Consider the following 21,940-nt stretch of genomic DNA (forward strand, 5'->3'; position numbering starts at 1 on the left):
GGGTTATATTAATGGTGCCTCCGAAGCCTTTGTTACGCCATTCACTGGGTTGCTGTCTTTCAGTCGTTACCATTAGAGCAATAATTCTCCCTTATGCTATTGTACAGCCCGTGTCCTGCCATGATAAATGTCAGATTCGCCATTATAAACACACACTTACGCAAAATGAGGAAAAATCTGAATGAAAAGCCGGCTTACTCTAGATGTCAAAGATGTAGAAGATCTAGCTGTCTCAAAACAGAGGAGCAAATGATTGTGTTTGGTAACCAAATGAAAGAGACATTTTTTCTGTGTAAAATTCAAGATTTAATGCCAAATTAAATTATATTTATATTTGAAATGGTAGGCAAAAAATGACAAACAAAAATAATTTAAATAATGTGAAGATCTTTGTGGCCATTAGAAATAAAGGACATTTTTGTGTTTTTTCCTTATTTTTCATGTGCTGTAATCGTTATCTGAAATGACAGGTTTTTTTGTTCAGCTGCATGTTTTTGAGCTGCTATGTGCCATTTTTGTTTGATCTTCTGCAGGTGTTTTTCTTGGTTGAATAATGATTTAGACTACAGGTGTTTTTTTATGGTATGGTATTGAGGCAATCGGGTTTCTGTTCTTGCCATTGCTGTTGTAGGTTTTACTTAGTTCCATGGTAACTGCTAATTAAATGAAAATGTCAAAGATAGCGTGTGGGCTTGGATTGCTGTTTTTGACCTGCAGCCTTTTGTACCTTGTGTTCAGGATGCATTTTTTGGTCTTAATGATGACTTTCCTTCTTTAAAGCATGCTGTAAACTTTGCAAAATGCAATGTCCATATTCATCAGTGTCAGTCTGGCTTCATGCCTCATCATATCAGTGCCTTTATGAATCCACTGCTCACTAAAGCATAAAATAATGAGTTCATTTCATAATTTTAATTTCCTAATGAAAAACGTTGAAACTAAGAGCGTGTAAAGGGTTTAACATTTATATTATTTTGATCTACATTATGAATTGTTTTATTTACGTGTGTGTCTGAGTAGGGGCAATGAGTTAAGTTCTTCATTTAATATAGTAGTTCAGTTTACTTCATTCTTCATTCAGATAATCTATTTAAAACACAATAAAAGAGTAAGAGGATTTTATTGCATTATGGAAGTTCCCCCAAAGGGAGACATTGTTGCAGCTGTAAGCCAGAATTTAGGGGACATAAAAATTAAACATACAATGTATTAAATATTTGGCCACATACCAGAAAAAAAAAAAAAAAAACAGAACAAAACAAAAACAAATGCAATCTTTGCACATATGCACATTGTGAGTATATTATATATCTTGTCTCTCCCACAAAACAAAATGACAAAATTCATTATCACACAGAATGACTTACTGTATTACTTTTTTTTATTATATACAAGTATTAATGCAGATGAATAGTGAAAGAGTTCTGCTGGAGTGCCTTTACCAGTGTGGAATGTAGCCACCAGCCATATAGCCTTAATGTTCTCCATTCTTTATTTTACTGGGCTCTCCAAAGTGCTTTTCTACAGATTTTAATAAGCTACGAAGCAGCATTACAACATTTTTTTTCAGCATGGTTTCTTCAAGTCTGTTCCTGGCAACTAATCTTGATTCTTTACTGTTCCATCTCTTAAGATCTTCAGCAAGTTTCACTACCTCTTTAAGAATTAAAAGGAATAATTAGAAAATCAGCCATTCCTCCCCACCATCCATTGCCAGTGTGACTTATTATATATCTCTGTCTTAGTGGCAGCTCCTGTTTCCTTAAATGTGAAAGGTCAGGGTGGTTGTCAGGGTGATAATTAGATAACCCTAGAAGAGGGCCATCACCGTCCAGCTCTGTTCACCACAGCTCCTCCAGTCAGATAAAGACATTGCCTTTTTCAAGTAAGTGAGAAATATGGTATTTCTTATGAGTCTTTAATCACATCACTGGCTCAAGGGCACTTCAGGTAAATAGTGAGCCCCAAGAGTGCCAACGTGAGTCCGGCTTCAAAAAAAATCATGTAGGTAGCTGCATATAATCTCGTTTATTGTTCACATTTGAATGGAGGATGTGCTTGATTGACACTTCAATCTGCAAATACTGTATACACATTGTACTACATTTGCATGAATAAAAATGGCAATTTTGCTAGATGGTAATACAGTTTGGTTTAGAGCAGGAGACAATACATGAAAAGAAATACTTACAATGTGCATAGTTGACTTTTCCAAAAAAAAAAAAAAAAACACTTACTAGCCATTACCCGTCATTTACTTTGCGAAATTTCTTTCTCATTAAAAAATGGTAACAATTATTAATTGACGCATTTTATGTTCATGGCTCTTTCTAGATTTTTAGCAAGATGGGAATTCCTCAGGTACGAAATCCAGGGCTCCCACCAGCAGACCAGATGCCTGAGAGCTTCCACACCAAGATAGCCCTGATAGGCTGTGGACCTGCTAGCGTCAGCTGTGCCTCCTTTCTGGCTCGCCTGGGCTATGACAACCTCACCGTCTTCGAAAAGCAGAAGTACATCGGCGGATTAAGGTAAATGGTCAGCGTGGAGATTGTATGAACACCCTCTGGGTTTGTACTGTATCATGCTGCTCTCGCAGAAGGTTCTACGTGAAGGAACATTGTGAGTTGAACCACTTGTGTTTTAACGGTGTTCGGACCAGCCGGCCTTCTGGACTCATGAGTGAAATTCGGGAATTCATTACATTTTAATTCAGCTTGAGGAGGTAAGAGTGACATTGCCCAAAAAAACATTGTGTGCATGTGGCCATGTGGTTTTGGTCTGTGCAATTACATATTTTTCAGCTTCTGAGACTAAAACACATTGTGTTGTAGATAGTTGTGCCATTGTTACCATCCATGCACTCTAATGCAGTCTTGTGACTGCTGTATATCTCACAATGATCAGTAAACGTACAGAAATGTCTCTAAATGCCTTTCTCCTAGTACGTATGCATCCTTTGGAGCTGTAGTGTGCGTACCGTAACCGCGCAGCAGTGTTCTAGAAGGTAAAAACTTCAGCAATAAGGCTCATAAGTAATGGGTCACATTCTTCCTTCATACATCCCTTCTATTGTCTGCTTGGACGGCACCTTCGCATCTCTTGTTATACAGTTCAGTCAGCATATGCGCTTCTCAGGGGCTCCATAGCAATGTCCAAACCAGGTTTTCAAACCCACAAGCGTCAGGGAACAGAAATAAGGCTAGTAAGTTCGCTCTTGCTGGGGGAGATGTTTCATTCCAAAAAACATCAAATGGAATAGGAGAAAAGAATGGGTCCTGGATCAGTGGGGGGAAAAAAATCTTTGTTTTCTTTTTCTTTTTTTATACCTCTAACTTTGTATTCCGTGGGGGCGACTCCTTCTCAGAGTTCTTTTTTGGCGGTTTGTGCAGCACCGCTGAGATCCCCCAGTTCCGGCTGCCGTATGAGGTGGTGCAGTTCGAGATCGACCTGATGAAGGACCTGGGCGTGCAGGTAATGAGCATCAGAGAGCGGAGGAGGAGGCGTCGGGGGCTCAGAAAAGATCACCAGCCAAATGTCAGCCGCATTAATAAAGAACAATTAAAAGCTGCATTAGGCAAGCAGGCGGCGGCGACGTGTCCTCCGGCTCCAGGCCTTCGTCTGTCTGCCGTCTGAATGCCACTGTGGTGAGAAAGGGCAATCGATAGTCCTCATCCAGCATACCCACTCCTGATTAATTTTGTGGAAGAAATTCTGGAAGTTGGTGTAGGGAGGGGGGCGGTGGGTAAAGTAAATCTACATCCTCTTCTAGATAATTTCTCTTAAATTCTGTGTGTGTGTGTAATACACCTGTATATGTTTATGTGTCTTTAGAATGTAATATACAGAGGCTAGGCAAAATAATGGAAACATGAAAAACTAAATCACATTTACAAAGGAGGCTGCACAAGTCATATTAAGTTGAATGCTAATTGCAGTATGCGTCAGCGCTAGTGACCGTCATATGTTAGTTTCCAAAGGAACATAAGGTAACTTACGAAGTACCAAAGATGCCATATAGACAGTGCCTGAATTTAAGATGAATCGATCGCAAAAACTGCAAAATTATATGATGCGACAAGGAATACAGTGTCATTGATAGGGAAGGAAGATGCACACCCAAAAATATGGCAAAGTGGCGACTAATGGAGAGCAATCATAGAAAGAGAAAGATAGTCGCACACTCTATTATGCTCCAAAATAATTTATTACAAAAAAGTCTTTCAAGACAGCAGTGTATTTTTCATAGTGTACAGTGTGCAAATGCTGAGTGGAGTCCTCACTTATAAAAAGTGTAGGTGATTTGTAACGGGGGAACCTATGAGCTTGGATCATATAACAAGTTGTTATCTTAGGTAAAATATTGAATAATGTTTATACATACTTATATGTAACCAATCATCTGTGCAATGTAAGCCACAATTAAATAAGCAAAAAATAAATAGATTTTCAGAGGTCTGAGCATTCCTGGTAATGTTAAGAGGATAATATAAAAAGATGTTTCAGACAACATACTGAGTGCATCCATGATCATGATCAGCTCTGATCTTTTTTTTTAAGTACTTATTGCAGATAAACATTTTTAGTTTATCCACAATAAGTAAGTATTTAATGTAGATAGATAGTTAATTCAACATTTCTGTTATAACCAAACAACATGTGAAATAATTGCAGAAATGGTCGGAAGTCAAGGTCAATATTTAACCCATTGGGGGTCAGTGTTCTCAATTAAAAAATCCAATAGGTCTTCCTTTGTAATAAAAGGGTATCAAGGTCTCTTCCTCTCCTGGGAAGACACAGTTTCTCTATCCCAGTATATCTGAGGGATGAGATTGGATGATTGGCATCTATAAACTGAGCTGCTACTGGGTAATCCGTGTCTTGACGTCTTATTGTGCTTTTATGTCCAGCCATTCTTTGCTTAAGTTGTCTCGTTGTTTTACCGACGTCAGCTTTTCAGCAAGGACATTGGATCAAATAAATGACCCCTTTTTTGTTGCAAGAAATGACACCTGTTATTGGTATCTTTTTGCCTGAATGAGGATGCCTCAAAAATCAATTCTTATGGGTACTATTGCATTGCACACAAACGCCACATTTATACTTACCATCTGGAATAGGGACCAATAGCCTTTGGTTCGTAGATGTCTTAATTGTAGTATCGCCAATATTGCAGCCACATTTGAAAATATTATGACATAATGTCAAACATGACAGTATTGGGGCTGCAGGGTGACTCATTCGGTTAAGGTACCGTGCTGTGGTGTAAGGATGAACCCCACAGTCTTGGAGAAAATCCCTGTGGCTGGTGGCTGGTGGTGGCTGGTGGTGACTCAGAGCATATTTTGCGATCATGTTGGCCAGGGTATGGGAGGGTTCAGTCGGTTTGGGATCCAAACACAAACAAACTGCTTCAGCACGGAGGAACAATGTTTGCAGGTCGAAGCTCATCTACAGAGACAGACCATATTAACAAGATAGTTGCTAAAGACAAAAATTGTTTTATCATTATTTCATGCACAAGGTTAACACGAGGTCTTGAATATAATTTGTAGTTTGTTGCTGTTGTCTCTCAACACAAGGACAAAATAAGTATCAATACCAGTGAAGCAGGCCATCATAAGGCTGAAAGCTCTGAATAAATCAATCCAGAGAGATAGCCAAAACATTGGGTGTGTCAGAATCAACAGTTTTATTCATTGTTAGAAGGCAATAATTCATTGGTGAGCTCAACAGTAGCAAATGACCTGGTAGACCATGGAAGACTACTGTAGTGGATGACCGTAAAATGCTTTCACTTGTGAAGAAAAACCCCTTCTCAACTGTCAGACTGATCAAGAACACTCTCCAGGATGTAGGCATTGATGTGTCAAAGAGTACCGTAAAGAGAAGACTACCCCAGCATAACCTCAGAGGGTTCACTCAGAGGGTACATAAAAAACTGTGATAGAAAAACCAAAATGATAGGATGATGAAAGTGTGGAGAAAGAAAGGAACTGTTCATGAAGAATGGTCCAATATCCCACTACATACCGTTCAGAACTTCTGTGACCATTCCAAGATTTCAGGTATTCTAAAGTTGGAGGGTGGTCCTGTTCTTTATTATTGTTTTATTAATTTATATTAATTATTTGATATTCATACATTGTTATGGTGTTTCCATTATTTTGTCCAACCCCTGTAAATGTATACATTTTCTCAGGACCTAATTGTTTTTTTAAGAAATTTTTGATCTGTTTAAAGTGCAAATGTTTAAGCGTGAAAACTAAAACTGAATTAAATTTTCTTCAATGCTATCTGATTTACTGTAGTTTTAAAAACTTTTAAAACATTAACCTACCCTTATGTTTTGGAATATATTGTATTGATACTGCCAGATTAGGATTTGTATTGTACCATGGGGCATATGACTGTATACAGCACTAGGATGCTCTTTATATTGTAATCCCAGCCACATTTGAAAATTCACCAAACAAATTAATATCCTTTGTAGTTTTCTCCTGTTGTTTCTACATGCCTACATGTTGTTAAGGTGTCATGCACAGACATGTGATGTGTCCTTCTACAGGTTGTGTGTGAGAAAGGACTTGGCCAGGATGGGATGACTCTGGCTACTCTGAAAGAGGAGGGGTATGAGGCAGTCTTCATTGGAATCGGTTGGTTCTCTTAATTTTCTGTAACATTTTTAGATGTAACCTGAAGCCATTGTTGCGGTGACTGTACATTTTTGAACAGAGGCTAGAAAGTGACTGAGGAACAGCTCTTCTCAAAGGAGGCAATAAAGTCCTGAAAATACATCAAGAGAATTTGTGATTTGACTTTAGAGCGAGAGTTCTTGGTGCACCTGACAATTTCAAATCCCTTAAATAGTCTGATGCGTGCATCATTGGGGGCTTCTCAGAAACTGCATGCATTCTGCTCATTACAAAATAAACTTTCAGAGCTGATCACCAGTTTCAGTTCCTCTTCTCTGATGATCTTATTGAAAGTTTGGTGTAAAAACAGCATTTCTCTTCTTTTCTGCTAATTGGGTCTGAGTATAGGATTATTTTTCATTCCTGTTTTGATTTGTGAGGAATGTATAAGTAACTTTGCAGTATTCACCATGTTTGTAAAACATATTAGCTCTTTTCTGAGCTTCTGCTTTAGGACTTCCAATTTAGTTATTTTAGCCAACAGTGGATAAACTGTAAATGCTAAATTCTTAAACTACTCTTTCAGATAATACATATTCATATCTGCAAATATGGCCTCTATTTGGAGCAGTTTTTCATGTGACTGGCATACTGTACAATATATTTTTAGTCTTTGAATTAGTCTTTGATTGTCCTTGCTGTACTTATCTTGGCACAAGAAATTCACTTCATAAGCCCACACATACTAGCAACAGTGTTACTGGGTGTGATTTCTATTAACCACCTAAACTGTATTTATTTATTTATTTATTTATTTATTTTGATTTGGTTTAGGCTTAACGTATTGCCTTACTGAGTTTCAGGAATGTCCTTTGGTGATCATCAACACTTAGCTGCTATTTCTTATTAAAACAAAAGTTGCAGTATTTATGATATAATATATTTTGAATTGTGAATATAATTCAGGACGTGTATTTGACAAAGATAATTTTTGCTTCAATTATTTTTTCAGAAGTAAAAAAGAAAAAGAAGTAGAAGCAAATACAGTTGTGCTGTATTGATCTGAGAAAATCAAACATTCCTTGAAACTGGCTGTGTGCTCTCTCTTATTATAATGGAAAAGGGAAGCCATAAAAATCCTTTTTTCAAAATGGTCTAATCTTTTGATATGAGAGTCTTAATTATACAGAGTCATTTACTTTAACTATTTTGGGATTTTCTCAACAAAGAAAGCAGGAAAATGAAAGCACTGAGTGTTTGCCATTAATTTCTGTGATTTCATACTAGTGCTTCACAGGCTCTTTAAACGTCATCCTTAGTGATGATTGACATGCAAATTTCTCCTGGAACGTTCTAAATTGGGCGGCAGGTTGAAAAACGTAGATAAGGGCTTTTTTTCTGGCCTATAAACCTTGGAGGCAAGCTGTGAGGTTCAACAGCTTTAAGGAGCGGGTTAACCTCTTAATGTTTGCTATGTGGTGTGATCTACTGGAGAGACCTTACCTCAATTAAGATTTTGGCCCCATGAAGATGGCAAATTTATTTGGACAACATCATCCAAGGTGCTTGAATTTACTGAAAGCTTTTCATATCACACTGCTTTTAGTGATGAGGGAAACCTGCTTACTTGAACTGGAACATTGCAGAAGGACAGTGACATCATTCTGAAGGATGCTTTAAAATTTTACATAGAGCTTATACATTTATATGAACTGATTTTCAGTCCTATATTATGTTCAATGGGCGTGTCAATCATGTTGCTATCAGTCCAACACACATATTTAATATGTTTTATATGTGTTATTGCATCTAATCGGGCTGGGCCTATTTGTGATTTGCAGCTATCAGAAGCATGCTTCGCTTGAAAACGATGTGTTGCTGTTTCAGGGTAAAGCAGGACATTGTCTCATCACATTACGCTCTGAGATTATTTTCTTATTTTGGGACAAGGTTAATGAATATCCAGTAAAGAGGGCATTTATTGTTTCAGAGGTCTTTATTTATGTTAAATCCTAATGTACTTAGTGTGCTTCTGCATAATTTAACATCATGCCCTTGGTGCTTGTTCATCTTTGCTGGATTCATAAGGTTCAGAGGGGTCAGGGACTATGTTGTGAATGAAAGTCAGGACTCAGAATGGAGTGCTTCTTGCTCTTTGCATCGTGTGCTGATAGGTTGTGATAACGTGTGATTAACGAGTGGCAGGCCAGCAGAGAATGAAAACATCTGTAAGAGATGATTTATTATTTTCAGAGGTATTGCCTGCTCACTGTATCTTTGCAATTTAAGCCTGTGAATCAGAACAAAGTAAATGAGATACAACGTGAAAAATGAAAGGACTTTTTTTTTCCAGAGGAGGTGTCAGAAATGGGGTGTTATTGTTAAAATACACTTTGTCATGAGCTTTTTTCTTAACCTCGACACCCCCCCACCCCCCACCCCCCCCTCGATTTGGTGCTGAATACAAATGGTTTTTCAGGTCTATTAAACCAACAGTATGAGCTTGTGGCATCCATCAGCATAGACACAGATGAGGGCAGGGTTAATGTGCTGTAACTTTGCTTAGAAATCCTGCACAATCCCGCAGCATCCAGTTCACACAGAAAAGTTGTGATACACAATGAATCAGTATTGTTTTTAGTTACTTTATCAGAACAATGAAGTAGGTTTAAAGATGTGGCTGGTTAGGAAGCTGAAACTATGGGCAGAATGGAACAGTGTACTATATAGTATATACTGTAGTATGTATGCATGGTTTTATGGAAGGATTAAGTTGGATACAGTATACCGTGTATGTGTGTGTGTGTGTAGAATAGAATTTCTTTATTGTCATTGTACTGATGTGTACAATGAAATTCAGTGTGTGTGTGTGTGTGTGTGTTGTGTGTGTTTGTGTGTGACAGTTTTATATTCTTTGAAATTTTCTTTCCAAACACCTTGTTTGTTCATTCCTAATAAGGTAGTGTGAAAATATAATTGCTTCCTGTAGGAGCGACACAACATCTGGTCTGAGAACACACAGATAATGTGTAGTATCACATTAGAATGGCTGAATGCAGCTGTGTTTTAGTTTACAGGCAATATTGAAGTGTTGCTACTTAGGCTGAATTGTGAAGCATACTGCATTGTTATTGTTTCTTGTCTTCCCACTGTGATCATTTTTGGCTCTGCTTCTTGTTCCTTTGTATTTGATAAAGTGCAGTACTGACTTTCAGCCAGTTTGTAAAAGTAAAATATTTTATTTCATAAACATTTAAGACCAATTTAGATGATATAGTAAGATTTGAAATGGAAAATCCCCAGATCTCTAACTTATAGAAGCCACTATTTATCAGACTGACTCAGACAGGAGATTCCCTGTCACTAGCTGTCCACGGAAGTGTGAGAATTATTCCGTGTAGTCTGAAGATGTATATGTTACACAGGGACACGTTTTTCTAATGTCGATATTAATATATGAACTCAGAAGTTGTTTTTGTCATTCACTGAAATTGTTTGTTACTCAGTTGCGACTGCTGACTAAATGTCTCCCACAAAATAATGGCAGTACCTTTGTTCTACCAGTAGATAGAGAAAATGTTCTGTGACAGGATACCAGCAAATCATGCTGTATGTAACCTTTGACTGTTCCTGATCATCGTGTAAAGTTGCTGTAATTACAGGTAAATCACATCAATTGATTTTGTTGCTAGCTACTGAAGAATATTTACAGTGCCCATACATGGCTTCAATAGGATAATGCAACAAGTCTTGTTTATTAATTTGAAAGACACCTTACAGTAATTTGACTGCATAATTATGTTGGGGAAAGTACAAATATACATGGACTCTTGCCCATGTGTTGGCACATCAGATTCAGTTGCATATAAATATAAGTATATAAATGTTGGTGCTGTTCAATTTTCTGCTCTATGACTCTCATATCTCTATATGTAACAGAACAGCAATGTAATAAAACCACAAGGCATCCATCTTAAAACACTGCTAGCTTGCGACATGTCTAGCCCTGGCCTACTGAGCAGAATAGTGACATTTATTTTATCGATATTTTATCCTGTCAAATATCTACATTTAATAGCTATGTAAGTAACATTCTTGACACCTATTATGATAGTGCTGTGATAAAGCTTTGTGAGAACCAGTCAGATATACAGTTACTTCCAAGTATAATGATCCTCGAAAATTAATCAAAGAAAAACATTTTTAAAAAATATATATATTTATTTTGAAAGTCAAGGTTAAGGACAAATGGTGGTCCTTTGAGCATTCCTCTGGCTGTCTTGCAGCAGTGCTTCATAACGCAGGGTATGTGTGTGCAAGTTACTTAATCTAGTTTATTCTGTGATCATAGATGATCATGGATTATTCTCTGCAATCCAAGATGACAGCATGCTTACAGTATGTTGCTATGTAAAGATCTGGGAGACCTAGACACTTCTTATTCTTATTTAACATGTGTACCCATTTGTACTGCGGCTACAACGGCTGGATATTTCCTCACAAAATTACAATTATCTGCTTTTCTCAGTTCGGAAATTGTGATTCACACTTTAGAATTTGAACCTAGAACCTCTGGATTATAAACCCAAGTCCATAACCACTACATTGCACTTTCTACGTGTTTCTTCTCTCAGCCACTCTAGAAATAGTATTGTTTCACTAGCCTGTGCAACGTTAAATGTATAGAGATGCTGTTCAATTGAGCCTACTCTGAATAATCACACTTGCTTTATTTAGCATGCAAGAGGCAAAGCCAACAAATAGAAGTGGGAAAAAACATGGTTTCTTCATTTTATCCCAAAACTGTATTTTATATTTCCAACAGAGATGTTGAGTGTTTTGGGATAAACTAAAGAATACTGTGTTTGGGGGACACTATTCTGCAATATCTTTATTTTGATTTGTATTTTTTTTTATAATAGGCAGACCTGGTTGATTCAAAAAAACCTTTCAAGCACCTTTTTATTTAAAAGTTAATTTGTCAGTTGTTTGCTTGCATTCAGTTTTTGAATCATTGGCTTATGAGGTCCATTCATTCTCAAAATCACCACCATTTGAAGTCAGGGTTGTGTTTTTGTGCACTGAATGAATATATAGTCCTAGTTACCAAATGAACTCACAGTTTAAGCATGTGGTTGTATTGAGCACTGTTCAGGAGACAGAAAGTCTTTATGGCTGTATTTAAAGTTCCGTGAGATGGTTCATTGGTTGCCCTTACTATGGATCAGTGTTGTTTTTTTTGCCCATTTAAAGACGGTGGTTGGCATTGCATTTCTCAAGGAAATGGGGTGACTGTGATTAGAAAGCCAATACTGATTTTGAACAATGGTTCAACAATCAGGCATTATTTATCATTGTGTGATCTGTGGTCGAGGTGACTGCTGAAATGTATTGGTCTTCTCTACTTCTGAGAGTGGCTCACTAAGACTACAAAATCTAATTTTTTTGTCTAGCTACAAGAATTCAGCTGTTCTGTTCATTTAAATTACTGTTCAACGCTTATCCAATTCGGCAATCAAGTCAGTGGTTAATGACTGTAAAAATCCCATTCCGGTGTTCTTGTCCCATCAACAGCAACCCTATAGAGCACTGCTCACCACAGGCTTCGAGTTGCCATCCTGCACAAACACTTCCTGATGCATGGCCAGGTTGAACAATGAACTATCACATTTTTAGCAATACTGCCTGACGTACAGTACAGTCATAAGATCGTATTGTCACAATGCAACCATCAGACTTCATTCTGTCCTTCAGGCCTTTGTCATACAAGGTACAGAACACTCTATTGTGTAACTGTCATGTAAAGAATACATGTCTACAAGACAATTCAGTATTTTCATATTACAGTCTCAGAAATGCACAACTCAAATGCTTAGTGTATAAGGAATGGGAATATCAGCAGTCTGTTGAGTGTTCTGATTTTCCACAAGATCTCACTAGTATGAACACTTGTGTCCATGGGCTTTACGTGGTTAGGCCCAGGGTTAATTGTGAAGTATGGATAGAGTACATAACTTAAAATATGTATTTCTTAATGCATGTTACAAGTATTATGGCCCTAATAGACCTCTTACCACCAACTAAAAACCACCATTATTTTATAAATACATACTGGTTTGGTATAGACACAAACGTTTTTAGCCTGATCGTATATGGGAATAACCTAATATCTGTGTGTGAAATTATTGTCTAGTGGAAATCTTTTCACCAGTGCAACAAAATTACAAAAGAAAAACCATTTTGGTATATTGGTATTTCTGCAGTGTGTGTTTAGTCTCAAATTACCTCAGGTCACTAATATGGTTGAATTGAGTTTATTTTTCAAACATGTCATTTAAAGTACACATTCCCAGGAATAAGACACATCTATATTCATGTCTTCTCCCTAGCGAATAGTGTTCGTACAGTGTATCATAATCCTGCATTTTTAAACACATAGTCATTTGAAGCACATTCCCTCTTGAAAATATGTGCCTTGGTGCTTTAAAATTTACAGTTGTAGTTGCCATTATTTAACTATACATATTCATATTTTATGAGCTCTCACCCATAAAATAATATCCCCATTACACTGTGGTTTTTTTTTTTTTTACTATTTAATAGGGCAGTATAGCAGAAGGCAGATAACCCAGAGCATGGGATTACACTGCTCAAATGGTCCCATTTATTAAGCTATGATAACACTAATGTTCTTCTTAGATGTATAGCTTGTGTGACTTAGGCAGATCATGTAGTCAGCCTTAAGGATGTTTCATTGAACATTTAGCATGGCGGTGAGCCAGAATACATTTAGCCTAAACCCACATGACAAGCTGGTAATGAGATGATGATTGATAACCGTCATTCCCTCTGAGAATGGGCTGGGAAAGTATGTATAATATTTTAAATGGAGGAGTGGAGTTGGATTTCTTTTTGTCTTTTTTGCTGGTTTTATTTTTACAGATCAGAGGTACATTTGTAAGGACTGATTTGTACTATGTGATTGGTCACTTACATGTTTTTACAGCTCGCCTCATGTTTGCTTTTCAACAATATAAACGGAGTACTTTTTTGGCAGTCTACAATATAACCAACTATTCACTTGGTTACCCAAGCCAAGTGAATTGAGTGATGAAACATTGCCCAATCGATACAACAGTAAGGAAAAAGATGTAGTAGGGGGTGGCGAGCCTTTAATGTACTATCTATGGTCATAAAGGCCTGTTACTGTAAATACAATTGGAATGAACTGTAGGAAGCATGTTTAAAATGCATGGAGGGTGTATTTCTTCATGCTGCAAATGCATTATGCAAAGATGTATCATAACTGGCATTTGCAAAGAGAGTCTTTGGGAAACTTCATGCATGGTGTGTTTAGTACTTTTTATTTCTTCTCAAAATTCAGTATAGCCTCCATATTAAGGAAACTTCGGAACTCCGAAGTGTATTAATGCATTTCTCCATTATAATAAATAAATAAATGAATAAATCACCCTCAGTATCATGGCATCTCTGTAACCTCATATGAATCATTATAGCAGTGCTATAATGAGAAAACAGTAAACATACGATACATGGGGCTTTTTTTTGAAGAGGTTGAATAGGATCGGGAAAGCACAAGAAATGAAGTCCATTAATGCACTATGCAAAACAGAACTGAGACAGAGCACTTCCTTGAAATCTAATTATCTCTGAAGAGTGTGGGGTAAAGTTAATTGATTTTGACATAAGAGGGGTCAGTCTTTCACCTCCTCAGTCATTCTATGGCTTGAAATATGAGTCTTGTTTTCTGTCTAAATCAAATGGGGTTGGGATCTGATTGTTCTTTTTCAGCTCAAATTTTAAAGGTTATTTAAATCAAACGGAGCGTAATAAATCAGAGGCTAGCAAACTTTTGCCATGTACAGCTCCCCCATAATTGTCTTTCTAGCTGAATCCTTTAGTGATTGGACCAATCTATTAGCCAGCACTATTTGTGAGTTCACTGTTTCAGTATAAAGGTTAAGGAAAGATTTGAAATATTTGAATAGCTTCTTAAAGTGGAGAAAGGCCTCTGTTTGATTTAACTGCAATACACAACATTAGTGAATTTTTGTGAAAAATAAAAAGAAAGTGCATTGTGCTTTCATTAAATTGAAGTCAGTTTCACTGGTTAAATTTTTTTATTTTTTATAATGGCAAACAATGGCAATAGAAGGATTTAATAAAGTTTTGCTTATAAAAATAAAACTTGAATGTATTCTTTACAGTGTATGGTGGTATATAATTTTTTAGTGACATGAAATATGAATTGCCACACTATGCAATACATCCAAATACAATTGTGTGGAGCACTGCAGACGTAATGTGTTTACAGTGCTTTAGACTGATTCAACAAATGCAATGATGGATAACACTGTTACTGGATAAGGATAAGCCACTGGATAAGGTTAATATCAGGTAAATGGTGAGCATAGCAGTTAACTGTGTCCCCGACTGTGGTCTGTAAAATATAAGGGGGAATGGTATCCTGTTTTTTCTTTGTAAGATGGCTGTTTTTTTTCTCCCCCTTTTCCTACTGCACAGGGATCAATTTGTAGCATCCTCTATGGTTTCTGGAATGGAGAGGGGGAAGGGAGAAGAGAGAGGGCTACTGCATGGAGGTGGGAGGGAGTGGGGGTAGGGCTTCCGCGCTAAGGTGGGGGAGGAGGAGAGTGGGGGAGTGGAGCGGGGTGTTGCTTTTTTTTCTTCCCTGGTCAGGAAATGAAAATTGATCAGGAAGAGACACATGGGAGCAGGTTGTTGTATCAGAGCTCAATATGGTTAACAAGTATAGTGGCAAGGCTTGCGTTCAGCTCTACTGTGCACTTACAAGTTACACATTATTGAGCGCACCAGGCTTGCAGGCCTGGCTGATGACACAGTATGTTTGGGACCCCATCATTGAGGCCAGGGAAAGTTGTCACAGAGCTCGGCCACCTGGGCCACAAGCAGTGATCAGAAATAACATTTCAGCCTTCCCGCCCCAGTCCACTTGGGTAATTGTAGGTCTAGACAGATACAGTCAGTGAGTCAGTTAGTCAGACTTCTCAGGTATTTAACTCCTTACAGCGTAGTTTTCTTCAGAAAAAACGTTAAATATTTCATTATTATTATTTTATTCTGCTTTGTAGTGCACTAAAACATTTGAATCATTTGTCATATTGTTTAAACAGGTCTGCCGCAGGCTAACAAGCACAGAATCTTTGAAGGGCTGTCAATGGAGCAAGGATTTTTTACTTCCAAGGACTTCCTGCCATTGGTTGCCACGGCCAGCAAAATCGGTAACAACTGAACGCTTACAGAATGCCAATGTTGATTTAATATTATCAGAACGATTGTCCATATAAATAAAATAATACCTCTGAATTTGTCACAAGACACATTTTATTTTAATCAGTTTTTAAGACATGAGGTGTGAATTCACAGTTCAGAGTGTATTGATGAATAGTAAGTGAATGTGTGTTGGACAATGTATGAAATATATATTTTGCTTGTCATCCTCGTTCATATTAATATACAACTAGGAAAATGGAAAGTGGTTATCATAAAATAGAATCCGTTTATAAATGTTGATATCCTGAGGTTACATCCAGGCGATTAGCAAACGTGTAAAATAACAAAAAATTAGATTTTTGATATGGCCACTGAAATGAATTTGAAGCTGTAAAAAATGAATTGGAGCTTGCAGTAGTCATATATGAGGTACTTCTATTACACTTGCGTGCATAATTTTAAAATAAACACACCGTACACAAAATATTCTATCAGTGCAGCTACACATTGTTGTGTGGGAAACCCTTGTATGATTTCATGTGCGAAATGTATCAGATTACTGGAATAGAGCGGATTTTGATGGATTCAGTGGGATGTGATATCAGATGCTGAAATCATCTGTGTTCAATGTAGTCCGTAGTCATCCATATCCAAGATAAAATAAAAGCAGCTCTGCTGAAGGTACCAAGTATGAAATTACCTATACGAGGACATTTGAGAAAAAAAGAAGGAGTAAAACTGCTTCTCATTGAAGCAGAATAATTTGATAGTGACATGCTGTGTCGGCAGACTCGAAGATGCAATTTTACACTGCCTTAAGTACTAGTATCTGTTGAGCCGTTAAACAGAAACGGTTCCGCAGACACAAATCACATTCTTTTTTTCCCCTCCCTTTTGTCATATAGGGATGTGTAGCTGCCGGTCTCAGCTGCCAGACCTCAGCGGCACCGTCATCGTACTGGGCGCGGGCGACACGGCGTTCGACTGCGCCACCTCAGCCCTGCGCTGCGGCGCCCGCAGGGTCTTTGTGGTTTTCAGGAAGGGGTTCACAAACATCCGGGCCGTCCCCGAAGAGGTACAGCGTCAACACGGAGGCCCGTGCGACAGAGCTTATTAATATTTGGTCTGCTGAGCTAATGCGGTGGCAATGGGGTTTATTAAGACATCTTGTCTACGCTCTGCTGACACCTCTCTTGAGCCTGTCTCTTTCTCTCTCTCTCTCTCTCTCTCTCTCTCTCTCTCTCTCTCTCTCTCTGTCCTTATCTTTTTTGATCTCTTGCTCTTTTTCTCTATCGGTCTATTTTTTGCTCTCTATCTCTCACTTTTTCTCTTACTGTGTCTCTTGCTCTTTCTCTTGCTCTCTCACTCTTGCACTCTCTCTCTCTCTCTCTCTCGGTGGCAGAATTTGAGCTGTGGTAACTGGATGATATCTGTCAAAACCTCCATTCATAGAGGAAGAGCCCTACAAGCTTCACAGCAGTAGCTTTTTTTTTGGATCTATGGGAGAAACCCACTCATTGCTGTCTTTGGCAGTTATATGAAAGACTTGCCTCTGAGACCATGCATTGACTGATACAAAGGATTGCCTTATCTTTTGTGCAGTCATTGTTTCTCATCAAATTCATAGGTACTTGCCGATTAGATTGCTGAGAACTCTTGCGCTGTCAGTAATAGCCCTTGGTGGGTTTTCCTCACGAGCTTACTGATGGTTGTAGTATGCAGTATATGCTTAAAAGTGTACAGAGCTGATGCATTCTTTTCCATCTCATATTTGAGCCTTTTAACTGAATTTGTTGTAACTCAGTTATATTTGGAGATCAATCTTAGGTTCCTTCCTAATATATATATATATATATATATATATATACACGCTCACACACACACTATATATATATATATATATATATATATATATATATATATATATATACTTTTTTTCTTGAAAATATTTGAAATGAGGGTTCAAGTGTGTGTGTGAGCGTGTGTGGTATCATCCAATTTCAAAAAGCAAAATTTGATTTGGACCAAATTAAGTTAGGGAATGTGTTGATTATGTGATCACTGTGACTGCATGTTATATGTGAAAGTATATTTAGTGTCTTTGCAATTTATAGTTGATGATGATGATAGCACCTCATCCATTTGAAATTAATGGAATGACAAGGTAATTGAGTACAGATTTCCCCACAGGGCGATCAGGTTGCCATGTCACTGGTTTCCACAGGTTTTCTCTTGGTGATTTCACGCATTCGCACAGAGCGCAACAAAGTGAATTCTCCACATGAATGAAGGCAGCCCACTCTAGACTCCACATAGCCCTGCGTGGAATGACTAGATCCCTCTGCGCTGCCCTGGACATATGCATGGAAGATATTGGCCAGTGCTTCGCAATCCATCAAGTTAAATTAATGCTATGGCTCTCTCAGTTATTGTGAACATGTCTGAAAAAAAAACATGGACATATATGCTGTATCTCCACAACTAAATCCACGCTCTGTGTTACCATAGTTCACTCACCTGGAGCCATGTAAACTATATTAGTATAAACGAACTGGGCTGCCCAGATCACCTTATGCAATGTACAATATATTGTGCATGTGTATATTTTATTTGTATTTTATACTTTCATCTTATAGTAAAAAGTCAACAATCTACTTCATCATGTTTCTTCAAAGACATACATATTTGAAACTTCCTTGTTCCTATTCTCTACTTGCTTCTCTTGGCACTATAACCACATTTTTGTAGAAATGGCACATTTGAAAATAAGGTACCTATTCATAGCTGTTTCCTTTTTTCCCTTAAAGTGGCATACAGCTAGTGCACTATAATAATAAAGTGCATTTATTGGGCCTAAGTTTAAAAGTCTTGTAGGCATTGGGTACTTTCATGTAATGGAGAAAATTCAACGAGATTGCACCAGCTCTGTATGGATCTGAATCGAGATAGAAAAACTGTGGGGGAAGAGCAAGCCGTACTGTATTGTATAGTTGTATAGTACTGTATACTTTTTCAGCTGTTGTCCATATCTTGATAAATCAACTGAAATATGATTGACCATTACGATAGCCGCATAATGGTCACTCAGATTTCTCTTAAACAGCAAGGCATTGCAGACTTTTGCTGTTGACACTTCATGCTGTATTATTGCTGTATACTTGTCCTGATATTTTCTGTAAAAATACTAAGCCTGTCCTTCGTCCTTGGACAGCTATTTAGAAAGGAATGTATTGACTAAATACTCAAATAAGTATTCAAATAGAGTCTGCCTGATGTCATCTCCAAATAGAATCTGAAAATAATTAGATGTGTACTACTTCATCTCTTTTAACTTTCATCTCTTTGTGGCAATTCTTTAGATGGAGCTTGCAAAGGAGGAGAAGTGTGAGTTCCTACCCTTCCTGTCCCCTCGCGAGGTCATTGTGAAAAACGGCCGGGTGTCTTCCATGGAGTTCTGCCGGACTGAGCAGACCGAGTCTGGAGAGTGGGTCGAGGACGAGGAACAAACTGTGCGACTGAAAGCTGATTACATCATCAGCGCATTTGGCTCGATGTTGAATGACCCCAAAGGTAAGTGTTCATTCACGATGGTTTTATCTCAAGTATATTCTCTGAGCTCCATAATGTTTGGGACAAAGACACATTTTTTCTTTATTTCCCTCTGTACCCCGCAATTTTAGATTGGTTCTAGTTTTGACTCTGGCCTTTTGATTGCCTTGTTGTGCGAGTTGTGCAAATGAAAGTCAAGAAAGACATTATGAGGCTGAGAAAAAAGAAAAAACAGCCAGAAATATAGGCTAAACCATAGGCTAACCAAAATCAACTGTTTGTAATATCATTAAGAAGGAAGGGCCTCATTCACCAACTGTTCTTAAGAAGAATTTTCTTCTTAAAACCCACTTACGCAGTTTTCACGAAGCTTCTGACATTAACCAATGTTTTCTTATTTGGGATTTGTTCTTAGGTAAGAACAGAATCCACGCACACTCAAGAGCACACTTACTCACATTTGAGTGCTGACATGTTTGTGCAAAATAATTGGTTATTGCGTTTTCTTCAATTCTACAGTTGTATAATATTATAGGATTTAAATTACAATAATATTTTTGTCATTTATAATATTTTTTAATAATTATTTTCATTATTTTACAAAACATTAAGGTACCAGGTTCCACCTCAGAGGGTGGTTGCCTCAGCGGGAGTTCATCTGTAAATACATGATAAAAAACAAACCATTGTAGTGACCTTTTATTTTTGGGGGTTACAATTATGCAATCTTTGGTCTATACTGCAAAAGCAAATGTTTAAATTTTGAACACAAACTGAGCACTTAGGTAACTCTTTTTAAACACATGGACATGTTGAAGAAGAGAACAATTCAGAGGCGTCACTAGGGGGGTGACACCAAAATGACTGGCAATACATTTTTTGTGAATCGAAGGGTTTACTCCGATGCAGTTTACTGCCGGTTGATTTAATTAGCGGTATTAATGTGACGAGAAGCTCTTTGTCGTTTGAATGCATAACACGCAATTCCTTGCGCCCACTCCCACCAACATTTTTTTTTTTTTGCCTCAGATTTGATCAAACCATTTTTTTTTACTTCATCAGTTTCTTCACCCTTCTCCGGATACAGCGTTCACTGAACGAGTAATAGCATCCCATGCATCTTTTTTTGTGTTATTTTATATCCACTACTGACGCTACTAAATATGACAGGTCGTTTGCTGTTCACTTCCTGCAGCAATACCTCCACTTCAGAACTACTGAAGTTTTTCTTACGTTTGGAGTCCGATGCTTCACCTTCTTTAGATATTCGTTTCGACATTATTGACTTTGTTCGCTCTCAATTTTTCTTTTCGATTTCTGTGTGTGCACACGGCCCTGCAGTCTCATGCCCTTTTATGGGGATTGGCGGGGCGTTTACCTATGCTAATTAGGAACAACTGGCACGCGCTTTACATTTACGAGGACGATGGGATTCATCATTTTAAGAACACATGTGCGAACAATTCTGCGGTTTAAGAACACGTGGTGAATCTGACGTAGATTTTTCTTCTGACCTTTCTTAAGAACAAATTTAAGAAAAAACTTAGGAAGATATTGGTGAATGAGGCCCAAAGAGAGCACTGTTAAGCTCAGTAATTGCAAAGAATGTGATAGGCCAAGGAAGACCTCTATAATTGATTACCATAATGAAGGAAAACCCCAAATACCTGTGGGACAGATCGGAAACATTCTTCAAGAGGCAAGCGCGAATGTGTCAGCGACTACTTTCTACAGAAGTACATGATTAGAACTACAGAGGCTACATTGCAAGGTGCAAACCACTAGTTAGCCAGAATATGTGTGTGTGAATATGTGAATTGTTTGGTTAAAAAATCTAAAACTGGAGTACAGAGCCAAATTAAGAAATAAAATGTCTTAATTTGTCCCAAACATTATGGAACTCATTGTAGCTATAATAGAGCAATGGCGTGGTATAAAACCAGCTTCATTGCTGTTTGAGTAACTAATTTCAGTGAAAAGAAATATCCAAATACTGAATTAGCATATACTGCTCGGATTCAAGTCATAAGTAATATTGATGTGGTGGAAATATTTCAGCAGTGTAATTTTGCATAATGTGAATAATTTTATTTTTATACCAGCCAGCAGAAATAGGGAACTACTGTTTAAATGTCTGGAGTGCCAGTCTGGCGTAATGAATATTCGAACTGGGCTTGCAACTGAGGTTGTGCATTCGATTCCCAGGTGGGGCACTGCCATTGTACCCTTGAGCAAGGTACTTAACTCAAATTGCTTCAGTAAATATCCAACTGTGTAAATCCATTGTGTCTAAAGAATGTAAGCTGTGTAAGTTGCTTTGGACCATTTGCTGAATGTTGAAAAATTGAATGAGACAAATCTTGGGCTAAACAGGAGCTTTCAAGCTTTCACATTTAGCTCCCCCAATGTTGTCTTTCCAGTTTCACTGACAAATATTACCCAGCACTATGTGTTGTAACCAAAATAATGGTCTTGATTGCTAC

The 21,940-nt window shown here is 37.7% G+C and overlaps 1 protein-coding gene across 1 annotated transcript in view; it reads left to right on the forward strand.

Moving 5' to 3' along the window:
• The window catches only part of dpyda.1 (dihydropyrimidine dehydrogenase a, tandem duplicate 1), a 177,804-nt gene that overhangs the window by 59,762 nt on the left and 96,102 nt on the right, over positions 1–21,940 (forward strand). The window contains exons 6-11 of the mRNA XM_035414829.1: positions 2,335–2,531; positions 3,393–3,474; positions 6,569–6,656; positions 15,809–15,916; positions 16,814–16,983; positions 19,268–19,478. Of these exons, the coding sequence (XP_035270720.1) occupies positions 2,335–2,531; positions 3,393–3,474; positions 6,569–6,656; positions 15,809–15,916; positions 16,814–16,983; positions 19,268–19,478 (856 nt within the window). The remainder of the gene's footprint in view (positions 1–2,334; positions 2,532–3,392; positions 3,475–6,568; positions 6,657–15,808; positions 15,917–16,813; positions 16,984–19,267; positions 19,479–21,940) is intronic.

This window comes from Anguilla anguilla, chromosome 4, assembly GCF_013347855.1.
Source record: "Anguilla anguilla isolate fAngAng1 chromosome 4, fAngAng1.pri, whole genome shotgun sequence".
NCBI lineage: Eukaryota > Metazoa > Chordata > Actinopteri > Anguilliformes > Anguillidae > Anguilla > Anguilla anguilla.